Here is an 18,676-nt window from a genome sequence, read left to right on the forward strand (position 1 = left end):
ATAGAAGATAAGATGTCTTAGGGCCAGTGTACCCCTTTAAATAATTATTAATAACAATTTATTGATTGCTTTTACTCTTCGGAGCTATGCATAGGCAGAATGGAGACCATACAAGAAGATCCCCGAAGCGGGCCTGAAGAAGGTGAGCAGAGCTCCGACCACCATCTTGACTTATTGGACCCCCGTAATCTCGCTGTGGGTGGTCTGATAAGTCTCACAGAGCTCCGCTAATCTATAGACACCGCTGTTAGCGGCTGATAGCAGTTGAGATCTGCAGTCTATGAAGCGAGCACAGCTCCTGCGCTGGCTTCATAGGTCGTACACGTCACAGGGCATAAATGTGCGCAAACTACTAGGCAGCCAGGGTGTACATTTACGCCATGCATCCTTTAGAGGTTAAAAATAGAAATTAAAAAAACGATATAAACTAAATATGGTAATTGTACTGACCAAAAAAAAAACAAGATAACATGTTTGACCCCATACTAAAGGTTGTAATAAAGAAACATCACCTCACAAATAACCAGTTACGGCTAATAAAATGCAAGAGGAAAAAAGAACACTAACATTTGATTTTCCAGGGTAGTTCAAGGGTTAAGAAAATAAACAGAAACCAACTTCAGCACCGTAGTTAGAGGAGCCTAGTTGTGATCGCGAAACGCACCTTACGCTAAGCACCTACGATGTTTACGTACGCATGCGTAGGTAAAAAGCGCGCGTAGCTCCGTTGTCGTGACGTCATCGGAAGGCCTTGCATTCTTTTCTCCTCAGAGCAGCTGCATGAGGTGGCCGGTCGGTGCGTTATTAGCTGCCTTTAGTATCCCCGTTCAGGATCGTTGTGCTCGGTATAGAGGCCGGAGGAGGCCTATCCCTTCACCTTGAGCCCCGTGTGTGTCAGTAGGGACCAGGGGACAACTACGCAGTCGCCTCGCTGGCATACGCGCGTTGGCCTTTGCCGTCGTCCATTGTCGCATCCGGTATAAACCGACCGGGGAGGCTGAGGCTCCCGCCATCGTGATCTCTTGTTACCATGGTGAAGAAGAACAGCATCCCGGAGAGGTGAGTATGGCCAGTCCGCCATGACGTTACACATTGATCTGCATTGTGTCGCCGATCACACTGTACATAGCGCTACAGGCCTGTATAATTGTAGGGCAGTCTGGGTGGAGGCCCCTTAAGGTAGGTATCTGTATGTAGAGGTAAGTATAACTCCAGGGCGGTATGATGTGGCGGAATATGGCTGATGTGAACGGTGACCGATAACTGTGATAATAGTGTAACACTTCTTCCTCACCTCCCCGGGCACCGTGCCAGTGCTTCCTGGGCTCTATAGGGCAGGGTTTCCCTACCAGGGTGCCTCCAGCGGTTGCAAAACTACAACTCCCATCATGCCCGGACAGCCTTCGGCTGTCCGGGCATGCTGGGAGTTGTAGTTTTGCAAACACTGAAGGCACCCTGGTTGGTAAACCCTGCTATAGGGTCTCCTCACATTTGGCTATCCTGCTAAAAGCTTCCACCCCCCTCCTAAACAGATCTGTTAACCCCTTTTTTATTTATTTATTTTTCAGTACAGTTCCCGTATCAGGTTTTTGACGAAAACCGGATTCCTCAAAACCTGACTAAACTGTATTATAACGTGTGTACAAATTTTAACCCATATACGGTTTGAAAAAAAATGATGTCCGGTTGCATCTGTTATTTTTAACCCCTTAAGGACCGGGCGTTTTTCGGTTTTTGCTCTTTCGTTTTTTTTCCTCCTTACCTTTTTAAAAAAAAATCATAACTCTTAAAATTTTGCACCTAAAAATCTGTATTATGGCTTATTTTTTGCGCCATTAATTCTACTTTCTAATAATATCAGTCATTTTACCCAAAAATCTACGGCGAAATGGGGGAAAAAAAATCATTGTGCGACAAAATTGAGAAAAATAGTAATTTTGTAACTTTTGGGGGCTTCAGTTTCTACGTAGTACACTTATCGGTAAAAATGACACCTTATCTTCTCTAGGTCCATACGGTTAAAATGATACCCTACTTATATAGGTTTGATTTTGTCATATTTCAGAAAAAAATCATAACTACATGCGGGAAAAATGTATACGTTTAAAATTGTCATCTTCTGAGCCCTATAACTTATTTTTTTTCGTGTTCAGGGCGCTATGAGGGTTCGTTTTTTGCGCAATGATCTGAAGGTTTTTGTCGGTACCATTTTTGCATTGATCTGACTTTTTTTGATCGCTTTTTATTCATCTTTTCATGATATAAAGTGACCAAAAATACGCTATTTTGGACTTTGGAATTTTTTTGCGCGTACGCCATTGACCGTGCGGTTTAACTAGCGGTATATAAATTTTTTTTTTTTAATCTGACATTTCCGGATGCGGCGATACCACATATGTTTTTGTTTTTATTTACACTGTTTTAAAAAAAAAAAAAAAATTTTTTTTTATTGGAAATGCCGGGTGATTCAAACTTTTATTAGGTCAAGGGATAATTGAAAGGGTTAATGATTTTTTTTTTTTTTACACTTTTCTTTTGCAATATTATAGCCCCATAGGTGGCTATAAACTTTGCATTTACTGATCTTTAACTGTGTTCAATGCATCTCCATAGGGATGCATTGATCAGGGTTTTCGGCGATCTCAGGCCTGGATCTCAGGCTTGAAGCATTCAATCGGCAATCGGACTGCAGGAAGGAAGGTAAGAGACCTTCCTCCTGTAGTACAGCTGTTCGGGATGCCGGGATTTCACTGCGGCGATCCCGAACAGCTCCCTGAGCTAACCGGCATTTTTTACTTTCACTTTTAGCCGCGTGGCTCAGCTTTGAGCGCGCGGCTAAAGGGTTAATAGCGTGGCACCGCGATCAGTGCTGCACGCTATTAGAGGCGGTTCCCGGCTTCACTGTGACGCCAGGCCCGCCGTGATATGTTGCGGGGTGACCGTGGGACCCCACGTTATATCACGGGAGCGGGACCAAGGACGTACTCATACGTCCTTGGTCCTTAAGGGGTTAAGGGAAAAAAGTGCGTTTTTAAAGGGGTACTACCGTGGAAAACTTTATTTTTTATCAACTGGTGCCAGAAAGTTAAACAGATTTGTAAATTACTTCTATTTAAAAATCTAAATCCTTCCAGTACTACTTAGGGGCTATATACTACAGAGAAAATGCTTATCTTTTTAGATTTCTCTGCTGTCCATTTTAGGTACTGTCCAGAACAGGAGAAAATCCTCATAGCAAACATATGCTGCTCCTGATAGTACCTAAAATAGACAACAGAGAGCACAGTGGTCATGACATCAGAGAAATCTAAAAAGATAAGCATTTCCTCTGTAGTATATAGCCCCTAAAAAAGTACTGGAAGGATTAAGATTTTTAAATAGAAGTAATTTACAAATCTGTTTAACTTTCTGGCACCAGTTGATAATAAAAAAATAAAGTTTTCCACTGTAGTACCCCTTTAACTTTTCACTCCATTTTGTATAAAGTTTCACTTATTTGATTGAAATTCCAAGAAAAAAAAAACTGTGCGAAGTCAAAAAAACTGATGGAACCGTATGCACATATGGTTCTGTACGGTTCCCATTGACTCCCATGTTTAAAAAAAAAAAAAAAAAAGTTTAATACAGTTTTTCACCCAAAAACATGGTAGACTACGGTTTTGGGTGCGGGTAAAAAAAACCCGGACAAAACCGTATGACGCAAAACGGACTAAACCAGATGATGCGTTTGATATACGGTTTACAATGTTAAGTCAATGCATAGTTTTCTATACGGTTCCGTATGGTTTTTAACGTGAAACCGTATATGGGAACTGTATAGTAAAAACGTGGTGTGAATGCACCCTTAGGCTTTTTTTTTTTTTGTATGGGCTGGAGCACAACTGACATCTCTGGGACCCAGTAGTTTGATGCATACACTAGTTGTTTTTCTCTGCTTATCTCCCATTGTTACAACAGACTTGCTCATATAGCTGAGCACAACGGCAATGTGAACAAGCCCTTAGGAGTGTTTTATTTTTTTTCCTCCATGCCTTCTAATAGCCATAACTCCTTTTGGCTGTCTGGGCATGCTGGGAGTTGTTTTGCAACAACTTGAGGTGCCCTATTTGGGAAACACTGGTACATGGGGCTGTATGAGGGCTCATTTTTTGCGCTGCAATCTGAAGGTTTTTTTTGTTTTTTTTGCCATTTGAATTTTCATAGCTTTTTTACTTTGTTTCTGGTATATGAAGTGACCAAAAATCAGCTTTAAAAAAAAAAAAAAATTCCTTTTACACCATTGACTGGTTTTATTAAAGTGGTACTCCACTCCCCAGAGTTTGGAACATTTAGTGTGGGCTTCGGGGGTTGCCACACCCCCTCATGACATCACGCTTCTCCTGTTATGCCCTGCCTCCTCAATGCAAGTCTATGGGAGGGGGTTGATGCCAGTCATGCCTTCTCCCATAGACTTACGTTGAGAGGGCGGGGCGTGATGTCATGAGGGGCGGAGTGACATCATGAGGGGGCAAACCCCGAAGCTCACACCAGCGTTCGGAACTAAATGTGAGTACCCCATGAACATTATATTTTAATAGTTTGGACATTTCCAGACTCAGCGATACCAAATATAAAAAATTTGAAAAGGGGGGGAGATTCATACTTATTCACATAATGAAGTGAGACTCCAACTCAAATGTGGATGCAGCCTAAGGGTGTTGCAATACAGTTCCCGTGTCAGGTTTTTGATGAAAAACGGATTCCTCAAAACCTGACTAAACTGTATCAAAACAAGTGTACAAATTTCAACCCACATACGGTTTGAACAATTATGTCCGGTTGCATCCGTTTTTTAAGTAAAAAAAAGTATACGTTTTTAACTTTTTTTCACTCCATTATGAATAAAGTTTCACTTGTTTGATTGGAATTCCAAGAAAAAAACTGCAAAGTCAAAACCGAATGGTGCAAACCGGATGGGACCGTACGCACATACGGTTCTGTACAGTTCCCATTGACTCCCATGCAAAATAAAAATAAAAAGTGTAGGGTTTTTTCAGCCAGACCAAAAAACGTAGTAGTCTACGTTTTTGGGTACGGGAAAAAAAACTGACAAAACAGACTTTACCGAATGATGCCTTTAACATACCGTTTACAATGTTAAGTCAATGCACATGGTTTGCTGTATGATTTTTAACTTGAAACCGTATACGTGAACTGTATAGCAAAAAACGTGGTGTGAATAATACTGAGCAATGCTGCTCCATAGCACAGCATCGTTCAGTGTTAGGCCCCTTTCACACTACAGATAAATTCTTGTATTCTGACACCTGTTATTCAGCATTAACGGGTTATGAAAAAATAGATGAAATAACTGAATACAACGGATGATAACTAATGACCAATTTTGACGGACATTCTATCAAAATAACGGACATGTGCCATCCGTTATCTCCCGTTATATAGTCCGTTATTTTATGTCCATTATTTTTCTATGTGGCTTACTGGTTGTGATGCTGTACTGAGCATGCTCAGTAGCAATGCTGAACATAAAGATAACGGATGTCATTTCGTCACTCATAGACTTCAATGTTAAAATTTTAACGTCCGTTATTCCATCGTTATTTTTGATGTGACAATAATTAGTCATGCACTAATTATTGCACCATTATTTATTGCACCATTTGCACTGTCAAACATAATGGACATTAACCATTATTTGCACTGTCAAACCTAACGGACATTAATCATAACGGACATAACTAATGCTAAAGGATGGTAAAAAAAAATCCCATTGATGTGAATTGGCTGTTTTGACAGCAGATTTATGGATTTTCTGAGGGGAGCTCGTGATGTGAGTTTTTGCAGGAACATAACGGTAGTGTGAAAGGGGCCCTGATTAGTGCTCCATTACTACAGGCTGTCTGCAGTATTGGAGCACCAGTCTCATCAGCTGGAAGCAGTTAGAGACCCCTCTGTGCATTCTCTTAACTGATTGGGACCCTGTGGTTTTGTTGTTGTCCCGATCAGCTCCCTATGCTAAATGGCAACTTTATTTTCCTGTCTAAATAGTTTATACCCGACATATACTCAGTCAGCGAAGTCTTGGCTGCTCATAGCAACCGGGATCCACTCGCGTGCTTCATACAATGGGAGTGGGATTAGAGCAAACATTTATGCCTAATGTCCTGAAGGAGTTTTTATTGGGAGTCCTTCATGATTTGGGTCGGTCTACACTACATTTAAGTTTCTGATTATCATATGTTTTATAGATGTGAAACGGGGGGTAATGTTAATGGGTTCTGCTGTATGCTATAGAGCATAATCCGTTTCCCATTGACTTACCTTTTTTATATAAATAAAAAAATTTATTGGATTGCAGTGTATACATTTGTCCTGTAAATAACAGTGCAGTTGACTACATTTTAGTATTCAGCAAAATAAATGTCTAACTCACACGATCACCCTCCGGCAGGATATTTATGTCCTGGCAATAGCCTGAGACTACAGAGATCAGGATATGGAAATCTGTATCCTGATCACTGGGGTCCTGGGCTATGAAATTGCCTGGAGACTGATGTCCTACTGCGTGGGTACGCTTTGTTTATTGACATATACAGTATCCTTTGCAGCTTTAAACCCTGTGCATCAAATATGCAGAGTGCAGTGTAGACTAAATGACTGAACACAGCTTAAAATCTGCAGCTTCAAATTTGCGCACCATTAGGAGTGTCGCTTTAAGACAATTTCCTCAGGATCTTTATATTTAAAAATAAATAAAATAGCACAAATAAGGCTAGGTTCACACAGCAAGTCTATAGCAATGCAGGATAAGAATCCTTTTGCACAAATCCAGTCTTAATATATATTTTTTGCTTAACTTGTAATTGACTTTGACCTCCAAGGGCATATTCACGCAGACCCACTTTTTCTGCGTCAAAAAACAGTGTTACTTAAACAAATGTGTGAACATAGCTTAAGAAATGAATATTCTGAGCGCGTTGCTTCAGCAGAGACACCGATCATTCCAGGTATCAGTTATCGGTCATATCAGCCATATTATCGCAGCATCTGTCCAAGCATAACTTACCAGTTACTATGTCAGGGAACCTTATTTCCCAGTCTGATTGATGCGCTGCAGATCCATGTGTAACCATGTAGACTGTGTCATATATTAAGGATTTTAAAATGACTCAGTGATCTCCCTATAAGGTGAGCTATATGTGAGTGTGTGATGATGGCAGACACTTGCACTATAGCGATACCTATTGGGAAGAAGCGGATGCCAACTGTATGTTACTTACTGAATGTTGTGAAGTTAAGGTATGTAATTCTTATTTGGAAACTGGTATTAGGTAAGTTTACATGTTTTTATTTGGACTCATGATTGAACCACACAGCTTACGTGGCCCTAAAGTGTCTATAACAAGCATTATATATGGCCATTGGTTTAATTTCCACATGGTTTATTGTGTTACATGGTGTATACTAGTACTGTAAATCCACTATAGGTTTTAGTTGTGGATGATTGTGTTGTGATAAGTTTACACTGCAGGTTCAATGGATATATTTGCATTTTGTTTGGTAGCAATAACTCACATTATAGGATGCCCCCAGATGTAATGGGCAATAGTAGGCATGTTCTACCTAAGATATAGGCCCAGATTTATCAAACTTTGTGAGAGAAAAAGTGGAGTGATTTATTTCCCACAGCAGCCAATCACAGCTCAGCTAACAAGCTCTGGTAAAGTGAAAGCTGAGCTGATTGGTTGCTGTGGGAAAATCACTCCATTTTTTTCCTCACACAGTTTGATAAATCTGGGCCCATAGTCTGAGATCTCAGCTCGTGATTTCTTGATCTTGATGCTCTGAAGACTTTTGACGCCTGCATCTTCCATGAGAAGAGTATTTTAGCAGATACTGCACCGTCATATGTGATGCTATACCATGTAATATAAAGGTACAACATAAAGCAAAATCCAGTAGCCAAGCAGTGAAACTGAGAAGTGTTTCTTTATTGGGACCCCCTTCTCTGTGCCAGAAGATGGAGCCACTTGGTGGCCCCCGTGCTCCCTTGCACTGCATGGACATGTATTTGTTAGATGTACACCATGGCCCTCATTTAGTATTGCAAACCCGACATGTTTTGTCGGGTTGTGCGCCAGATGCATCACAATTGAAAAAAACCCTGACTAACTCTCCATTTTGCTAAGAGAACCCGAAAAAGCGGTGTGGCCACCGAAAAGGGGCATGTTCCCGACACTTTCACAAAAACCCAACATGTTTACTAAGGTTTCCACAGAATGTGGTGGATTTCAGCTGAAGAAAACCAGACAGATCAGAGTGTGTGAAAAAAAAATAATTATATATAATGCAAAATGTAGGGAAGCCTTAGTAAATACTGTGGAAACCTACACTCCACTCTTAGTAAATAAAGGCCCATGTATTACTGCATGTATGCTTAGAAAAGGCTTTCTGCCTTTGTGAACAACAGATAGGGAAGAGGTCATGGAGAGAGAAGCCACCTTCATTGTAAAGAAGGGATAAAGGGGTTTAAAACCTATTAACACAAAGTATAATCCTGAACTAAAACTCTACTTTATAATATAAACTACATTTCTATTTTTCATGTTTTCACTGTAGTGTTTAACTTAGTTTCCCTGAACATCTAGGGTCTACATCTGCGCTCTTCTGTTGCCCATATCAACCAATTCTGCTTTTAAGTGACTGCTGATCTTTCATTGCTATAGGCAACATTGACAGTATTTTTATTAGATAGTTTAATAAATGTGCCCCAATGTGAACAGCCCCTAAGTCATAATCATGCTGCTGGGGTCTCTTGTTCTCCTCCAGGACTATATTACATGCCTCTTATCTCCAGTGCTCCCCGCTGTCCCCCCCCCCCTTGTTTTGGAAGGGTTTGTATTTTACATTCTCTGGCCAGTACCCTGCACTGTACTGATGAATGGTAAGGATGGGTTCACACCTGTGTTGCATTGTCCATTCTCATTGGATCAGAGCGCATCTGATCCATCGACCTTTATAGGGTTAGACAGGTTTCTGGCATGGTGTCTGGAATCTTATTGGACAAAATAGTCCAGCTTGTTTTGGGTAAAGCTGTGACAAAGGCAGGTAAGGCACTCTCCTGCTGCGTCCTAGCTGATCGGCACATCTCGACTTTACCGCGATGGTCCTGATCTGCCCGACTGAGCAGCCGGGAAGCTTTCACTTTAGACCCAGCGATCAACTTTGATCTCCGTGTCTAGAGTTAATGCCGGACATCTGCTGGAACGGTGATGTCCGGCATTAGCCACGAGCCTCCTGAGCTCTCTTCATGACCCTCCCGTGCCGCAGCGCCGTATAAACCTGGCATTTTGCGGCAAGGGGTTAAATTAATAAAAAGCCGTCAAAAGGTTCCATCAAAACAAAAATGGTACTGAAAAAATGTACACCTCATGGTGCAAAAAATGAGCCTCATACAGCCCCATATTGGAAAAATTTTTAAAGTTTTATAGGGGTCAGAATAGGGCAATTTTAAACATACTAATTGTTTGTTTTGTTTTTGTGCTGCTTTTAAAAAAAAAAAACCTCAAAGCATGTAGCCATTCATATCATTTTGAGTGTCCCATGGCAGTTTTACCGTAAAGTGCAATGTGTAAAAAGATTTACAGTAGAATAAAAGGTGTCATTACAAAGTACAACTGGTCACTCAAAAAACGCCCTTATGGATATCTAGATATGGGGGGGGGGGGGTTTAAGGAGCTTGGAGCAGGTTCGTATACCCAGATCCAAATATGTACCGGAAAACTGCACCAGAAACGAAACAAAAATCTAAAGTATAAGGTGATTCAAAAAGGATGGTGCAAAATTATAATCTTGGTATTCAAACGGAGGCACTGGTGTGCATTCATTGCTAGCTCAGGTTGGCGACACTGGCTTAGGAGTCACGTGGTCCCTGTATCATGATGCAATACTCTGGTGCTATCACGCGGAAGAACACACTCTCAATATACAAAACCATAATGGAAAACTTACATCAGGCGTCTTTTTATTAGTAAAACAGGTACAGCAATCAGGAGAGCGGACAGGTAATGAGCCTTGTTTCACACCCCTGTATTTTGCACTTGTCCACGTCACTGATCACTGTACCTGTTTTACTAATAAAGAAGATGCCTGAAGCAAGTTATCCCTGGTGAGTGCTTCATTTTGTTTCCTTTAATAGTAAACGGTCTTCCTGTTCTCCCGTATCAAACCCAATACACTGGGATATAGTGTAGGTGAACAGGAGACCGATGAGGGGTCACAGACTCCTATACATTATACATACCTGCATGCCAGAGATCTGTCCCTCTGAAGATCTGTTTCCATCTTTTGTGAAATGCATGCAGGAGGTGAGCCTGGCGGTTCAATTTGAATATTCATTGTCACTGTTCTTGTAAGTTCTGTGCTGACTGAGCGCTCACATGACCTGCGACAATGATTATTTAAATGGAGCCATCTGGTCCGCCTCCTGCGTGCAATTCATGGAAGATGGAAGCAGATCTTCGGAGGGACAGATCTCCAGCATGCAGGTATGTATAGGAGTCAGTGACCCCTCATCGGTCTCCTGTTCCCTCACACTATATCCCAGTGTATTGGGTTTAGTGTGGGTTAATAGGATGACCATTTTCATTTATAGATTTTCATATTGTAAGTGTAATATTGCGTTTCCGCCCAGAAATGCATTGCAGTCTATGAAGACTGCGCATTACTGAGTGATTCTGCCGGTGCCTGCTGTCTGCAGAATGCCCGCCTGGAAATTTTCCAGGTGGACATTGTGCCGTGTGAACATAGCCTAAGTGTCTTATCCAATGAGGTGAGATTTATTTTTATTTTCCTATCAGACGTTTTTGGTATGCTTTGCAGATAGAACAGGCACTTTAAAGGGGTACTCCGCTGCCCCAGCATTCGGAACATATTTTTTTCTAAACGCTTGGAGCGGGCGAGTCTATGGGAGGGGATGCCACGACGCCCGCATCCAGCATTCTTAAAGGGGTATTCCGGCTTTAGACATTTTATTCCCTATCCAAAGGATAAGATGTCTGATCGCGGGGGGGGCTCCCTGCAGCACCTCCATTATGTGCGAAGCTGCGTCTCCAGGCTCGGAAACCGGAAGTTTTTGGAACTCTAGATGTGACGTAACACCACGCCCCCCTCGTCATGTCACACCCCCTTTATTCATGTCTATGGGAGGGGGTTGTAAAGGCTGTTACGCCCCTCTTATAGACATGAAGGGGGGGTGGCGTGGTGTTATGTCACGTCTCCAGTCCCGAAAATTTCCAGTTTCCGAGCCTGGAGACGTAGCTCCGCCCATAATACGGGTGATGCAGGGAGATCGCGGGGGAAAGGGGATGAGATGTCTAGGGGCGGAGTACCCCTTTTAAGAGTTGATCAGCTTTTGTATTGGATGTAAAGAAGCTTTTGTGCGGCTCTTTACCTATTCCCCCATCCCCAAATCTCTGGAATAAGAAAGCTTTGCACACTATTGCTAGATGAAATAGACATCCCCTAAAAAACATACTTCAGAAGAATTCACTATGGTGAGATCCGAGCCGTGTAGTCAGCTGACTGTGACCATCAAAGGACAAGTGACAGTTACATAACTAGTCGTAGTCTCGTCACTGAAATCAGTTTCAGGCTCAACAATGTCAAAATCTGTGTAGTCTTATTAATAAAATGCTTATAAACCTTACTTGTGTTTGCTTCTGTTTTTTGTAAGTTTCCCATAGCAACCTCTGAGTTTGGTTCTCAACCTTCTCTGAAAAAAATGAAAGCTTCACTGTTATTGGTTGCTCTGATCCACGAGAACTTATAATTGAATCAAAATCTTGAAGGGGTCATCTACATCATCAGGCGCGCGCACACACGTTCAGGCATTTAATTTCCAGGAAGGCACGTATTAAAGACTGCAACTTTTACTTATATGAAATCTATTCCTGGCTTTGTATACAAAAATTCCAATTAAAAGCCTGGATGTGTGAACACAGCCTATATGTCAGGAATTATCAGGAGGGAAACTGAGACTTGGGTGCTGTGACTCCCAGCTTCAAGACCACCAGGGGGTCTGTATTGTGTTTGGGCCATAGGCAGTATAGTGCCAGTCTTAAGCATTGTGAAAAGTAGACATAAGCACTTCTCTAGTCTTCAGTGTGTGGTGTTTTGTAATACCACACAAACTATGGATAGGTGTGGGGCTGTGTTTGAAAGAAAGCAGTGTTTTTTTTATTTTTTTTTATTTAAGCCTGGATAATTCCCACCTCCAGTTAGATAAGTGTAGGTAGTGTGCAGAGCAAGTATCTGATGACTTTATTGCAAAGTCAAAATATCATACACTAGAAACATATAACCCAACAGATGAAGGAGAGAGAGAGAGGGGGGGGGGGGGGGGGGGAATTGGGCATTGTGAATTCTATTTGCCCCATAAGCCATCGCCAGAGGAGTCTGATTTACCCCTTCCATTTCCATTCATTGGATTAGAAGAGATAACTGTCAGATATTGGCATAACATTTATTTTGCTATCTTATTACAAAGCATAGGGCATTTAGTTATGCTGGGAGTTGTCGGTTTGGAGGCACCCTAGTCTTGAAACACTGGTTAAAAGAATGGAGGACTCCTTTGTAACATTTTAAAGTTACTCAGTACCCTGCCCATGTAAATCTAATTTTTATTCTTCTATCACATTTATATATGTATATGTGTGTGTGTGTTCCAGCATCACGTCCAAACGGCTAAAGATATTAACATGAAACTTGGCACACATGTTACTTATGTCAGCAACAAACATAGGATAGGTAATTTAACCCTTACTCACCCTATTTGCCAGGGGGCGGGGTCTATGTTTAAATTCTCATACAAGTCAATGGGAAATATGTTACTGCATAACTTCCAAACAGCTGGAGATATTTTGATAATACTTGGTCACATGTTACTAATATGTCCACTTAAAATATAGGATAGCTAATTTAACCCTTAACTACTCCCATTTGTGAGGGTCAGGGTTTTTGTTTAAAGTCCCATGCAAATCAATGGGAAATGTATGTTCCCACATAACTGGAGATATTTCAATACCTGGTACACATTACGGGTCGGGATGGGAAAGGAGGGCGAGATATGACAACAATATATGAGGATGGGAAATTAAGTCAAAAGCTTCCTCCTTTGTTTATTTTCCTCCCCAACAAGGATTAGGAAGGAAAAACCGGGCAACGCCGGGTACTCAGCTAGTATATTTTAAAAATCCCACTTTAGCTCACATTGTTAGAAAGCCACTCTGGAAGGGGGCATGTCCCTCCCTTGTGGTGGTGGTGGTGGGAGGTGATTGGTGTGTCTGCTCATGCAGCCTTGTCCATGAGACATCTCTTGTCCATGACTCAATATATCAAAAAAATGGACCGCACTCCCAAAAATGTACACGGGTGCTGGTCGGGCCTGGGTCAGGGGCCCCCCACAAATAGCCAATTCAACATAACAGCAGCACACCGAATAAGATGAAAGAGTGTCAGGCTTTATTCATCAGATGCCCCGACGTTTCAACCGCCTCTTGCGGTCTCGGTCAAGCCATGACTCATGGCCAAGCATGATGCAGCTGCAGGACTGGTTAGTGTCCCGGCAGATATGGCGACCCCCAGTGGTGGGATTTTCAGGAGCCAAACAACCATATTACAAAAGGTCTTTAATTTTCATCAGTAACGAAATCTAAAAAGTTTTTGGATGTGTTGGTGCCATGAGGACAGGTCCATTTTTCATTTTTACACTTTTTCGTTTTTTTCCTTCTACAAATCGTAACGCTTTAAATTTTCCACCTACAGACCCATATGAGGGCTTGTTTTTTGCACCGCCAATTTTACTTTGTAATACGGTCAATAATTTCACCACAAAATCTACCGTGAAACCAGAAAAAAAATATTTGAGGCAAAATTGGAAAAAAAAGCCATTTTGTAACTTGGGGGCTTCTGATTCTATGCAGTTCAATTTTTGGTAAAAAAAAATACACCATATATATATATGCATCCCCCGATCCTTAAGGACTCAGGGCATACCTGTATGCCCTGGTCCTGTTTACCGGGTTTAAACTGTTCTCACAGCTGAGAACGGTTAAGCCCAGTGGGTCCCGGTTGCTATGGGCAGCCAGGACCCACTTCTAATGCCGCAACAAAATCGGGATGTCCCGATCAGCTTACCAGACGACGGGAGGGTCCTCACCTGCCTCTCCGTTGTTCGATCGGCGATCTACTTCTCCATGTCTACACAGCAGGCAGGAGCAGCAGAGCGCTGGTTACACTGATCAGTGCATTGCAATGGCAATTTAGAAGTCTGCATGTTTTAGCCTCCTATGGGGGCTAAAAAAAGTTTTGAAAAAAAGTAGTAAAAGTTCATTAACCCGTCCCTATTAAAAGTTTAAATCACCCCTCTTTTACCATTTTTTTTTTTAAATAAAATAATGTAATAAAGAATTAAAACTATTAAAATATTAACCCCTTAAGGACCGGAGGTTTTTCCGTTTTTGCATTTTCGTTTTTTGCTCCTTGCCTTTAAAAAATCATAACTCTTTCAAATTTACACCTAAAAATCCATATGATGGCTTATTTTTTGCGCCACCAATTCTACTTTGTAATGACGTCAGTCATTTTGCCCAAAAATCTATGGTGAAGCGGGAAAAAAAATCATTGTGCGACAAAATTGAAAAAAAAAAACGCTGTTTTGTAACTTTTGGGGGCTTCCGTTTCTACGTAGTACATTTTTCGGTAAAAATGACACCTGATATGTATTCTGTAGGTCCATACGATTAAAATGATACCCTACTTATATAGGTTTGGTTTTGTCGCACTTCTGGAAAAAATCATAACTACATGCAGGAAAATTAATACGTTTAAAATTGTCATCTTCTGACCCCTATAACTTTTTTATTTTTCCGTATAAGGGGCGGTATGAGGGCTCATTTTTTGCGCCGTGATCTGAAGTTTTTAACGGTACCATTTTTGCATTGATAGGACTTATTGATCACTTTTTATTCATTTTTAAATGATATAAAAAGTGACCAAAAATGCACTATTTTGGACTTTGGAATTTTTTTGCGCGCACGCTATTGACCGAGCGGTTTAATTAATGATATATTTTTATAATTCGGACATTTCCGCACGCGGTGATACCACATATGTTTATTTTTATTTTTATTTACACTGTGTTTTTTTTTTTATTGGAAAAGGGGGGTGATTCAAACTTTTAATAGGGGAGGAGTTAAATGATCTTTATTCACTTTTTTTTTTCACTTTTTTTTTGCAGTGTTATAGGTCCCATAGGGACCTATAACACTGCACACACTGATCTTCTATGTTGATCACTGGTTTCTCATAAGAAACCAGTGATCAACGATTCTGCCCGATGACTGCTCATGCCTGGATCTCAGGCACTGAGCAGTCATTCGGCGATCGGACAGCGAGGAGGCAGGTAGGGGCCCTCCCGCTGTCCTGTCAGCTGTTCGGGATGCCGCGATTAGCCGCGGCTATCCCGAACAGCCCGACTGAGCTAGCCGGGAACTTTCACTTTCACTTTTAGCCGCGCGGCTCAGCTTTGAGCGCGCGGCTAAAGGGTTAATAGCGCGCGGCGCCGCGATCGGCGCTGCGCGCTATTAGAGGCGGGTCCCGGCTTCACTATGACGCCGGGCCCGCCATGATATGACGCGGGGTTACTGTGTAACCCCGCGTTATATCAGAAGAGCAGGACCAAGGACGTACCGGTACGTCCTTGGTCCTTAAGGGGTTAACCCTTAATGGAAGCAGGATTTTTCAGTTTTTGCATGTTCGTTTTTTCATCTCCTTTTAAATAACACTTTCAATTTTGCACCTAAAAATCCATATGATTGCTTATTTTTTTGCGCCACCAATTCTACTTTGTAAGATCAATAATTTTACCACAAAATCTACGGCAAAACGGGGAAAAAAAATTGTCTGACAAAATGGAAGAAAATGCAATTTTGTTACTTTTGGGGGCATCTGTTTCTACACAGTACATTTTTCAGTAAAAATTACACCTTATCTTCTGTAGGACCATATGGTTAAATGATACCCTACTTATATATGTTTGATTTTGCCGTACTTATGAAAAAAAACATAACCACATACAGGAATATTTATACGTTTAAAATTGTCCTATTCTGACCCCTGTAACTTTTTTTATTTTTCCATGTACGGGGCGGTATACAGGCTCATTTTTTGTACCGTGATCTGAAGTTTTTATCGGTACCATTTTTGTTTTGATCAGACTTTTTGATTGATTTTTATTTTTCTTATGGTATAAAGTTGCGTGTAAGCCATTGACGGTTTGATCAGTGTTATCGGTGGTTGATTGCTCCAAGCCTGAAATCCAGGCTTGAGCAATCGCCGATCGGACGCGCAGGAGGCAGGTAAGGGACCCTCATGTTGCATTCTAGCTGATTGGGACCATCGCAGTAAAAAGTCCCGATCAGCCCGACGGAGCTGCTGGGAAACTTTTACTTTCACTTTAGATGCAGCAATCAACTTTGATTGCCACGTCTAAAGAGTTAATGCCGGACATCATCCCGATTGGCGATGCCCGGTAGTACCCACGTGTCCTGGTTGCTTATAGCGACCTGGTATGATGCCTGCTGAGCACGCATCATACCTCGGGAGCTGCATATGGACGTTTATAAACATCCATATACGGCAAGGGGTTAATATTACAATAACGCGGTCATACCGCCCCTGTACAAGGAAAAATAAAGTTATAGGGGTCATAAAATGCCAGTTTTAAACATACTAATTTTTGGTGCATGTAGTTTTATAATTTGAAGTATTAAAATAAAACCTTTAATAAATTTGGTATCCTTGTAACCGTATGAACCTACAGAATAAAGAGAAGGTGTTGTTTTTACCAAATATTGCACTGTGTAGGAACGGGAGCCCCCAAAATTTACAAAATGCAGTTTGTTTTTTCTTTAACCCCACAAATAACTTTTTATTTTGTTTCGCAGCAGGTTAAATTATAAAATAAGTGATTGCATTGCAAAGTACAATTGGTGACTTAAAAAAACAAGCCCTTATATGGGTCTGTAGGTGCAAAATTGAAAGCAATGATTTTTTAGAAAGGAAGGAGAAAAGTAAAGAGTCCTGAAGTTGAAAATAGGGGTCCCTAAGGGGTTAAAATTGTCCTCTTCTGACCCCTATAACTTTTTATTTTTCCTTATACAGTACTGTATGAGGGCTTATTTTTTGCGCCGTGATCTGTAGATTTTATTGGAATTTTTGTTTTGATGGGACTTTTTGATCACTACTTACACTTTTTTTTAATATTTTTTATTTTATTTTTTTTTGCTTCTTAGGGTATACAAACTGACCAAAAATATGCAATTCTAGATTTTGGTATTTTTACATATACGCCATTGCCCGTGCAGTTAAAGTAACATTACATTTTTATAGTTCAGACATTTAAGCACACGATGTTACCATATGTTTGCTTACATCTTTTAACCCCTGAAGGACCAAGGACGTACCGGTACGTCCTTGGTCCTGCTCTCCTGATATAACGCGGTGTTACACAGTAACCCCGCGTCACATCACGGCGGGCCCGGCGTCATAGTGAAGCCGGGACCCGCATCTAATAGCGCGCAGCGCTGATCGCGGTGCTGCGCGCTATTAACCCTTTTAGCCGCGCGCTCAGAGCTGAGCCGCGCGGCTGAAAGTGAAAGTTGCCGGCTAGCTCAGTCGGGCTGTTCGGGATAGTCGCGGCTAATCGCGGCACCCCGAACAGCTTACAGGACAGCGGGAGGGCCCCTACCTGCCTCCTCGCTCTCCGATCGCCGAATAACTGCTCAGTGCCTGAGATCCAGGCATGAGCAGTCATGCGGCAGAATCGTTGATCACTGGTTTCCTGTGAGAAACCAGTGATCAATGATAAAGATCAGTGTGTGCAGTGTTATAGGTCCCTATGGGAGCTATAACACTGCAAAAAAAAAGTGAATAGTAAGATCATTTAACTCCTCCCCTATTAAAAGTTTGAATCGCCCCCCTTTTCCAATAAAAAAAAGTGTAAATAAAAATAAACATATATGGTATCACCGTGTGGGGAAATGTCAGTTATAAAAATATATCATTAATTAAACCGCTCGGTCAATGGCGTGCGCGCAAAAAAATTCCAAAGTCCAAAATAGTGCATTTTTGGTCACTTTTTATATCATTTAAAAATGAATAAAAAGCGATCAATAAGTCCTATCAATGCAATTAAAAACTTCAGATCACGGCGCAAAAAATGAGCCCTCATACCGCCCCATACACGGAAAAATAAAGTTATAGGGGTCAGAAGATGACCATTTTAAACATATTAATTTTCCTGCATGTAGTTATGATTTTTTTTTTTCCAGAAGTCTGACAAAATCAAACCTATATAAGTAGGGTATCATTTTAATCGTATGGACCTACAGAATAAAGATAAGGTGTCATTTTTACCGAAAAATGTACTACGTAGAAATGGAAGCCCCCAAAAGTTACAAAACGGCGTTTGTTTTTTTCAATTTTGTCGCACAATGATTTATTTTTTTCGTTTCACTGTAGATTTTTGGGCAAGATGACTGACGTCATTACAAAGTAGAATTGGTGGTGCAAAAAATAAGCCATCATATGGATTTTTAGGTGCAAAATTGAAAGA

General features: G+C 41.2%; 1 protein-coding gene across 2 annotated transcripts in view; it reads left to right on the forward strand.

Moving 5' to 3' along the window:
• The first annotated feature begins 639 nt into the window (after positions 1 to 639).
• LOC130281773 (uncharacterized) overlaps positions 640 to 18,676 on the forward strand; it is a 48,447-nt gene continuing 30,410 nt past the window's right edge. The window contains exon 1 of one of the 2 annotated variants that reach the window (XM_056529372.1): positions 640 to 1,059. In XM_056529372.1, coding sequence (XP_056385347.1) covers positions 1,031 to 1,059 — 29 coding nt within the window. In that variant the 5' untranslated portion in view covers positions 640 to 1,030. Of the gene's footprint in view, positions 1,060 to 4,419; positions 7,300 to 18,676 lie in introns of those variants that run through there. The other variant, XM_056529371.1, reaches the window with a different exon arrangement.

Source organism: Hyla sarda, chromosome 7 (assembly GCF_029499605.1).
Source record: "Hyla sarda isolate aHylSar1 chromosome 7, aHylSar1.hap1, whole genome shotgun sequence".
NCBI classification, from domain to species: domain Eukaryota; kingdom Metazoa; phylum Chordata; class Amphibia; order Anura; family Hylidae; genus Hyla; species Hyla sarda.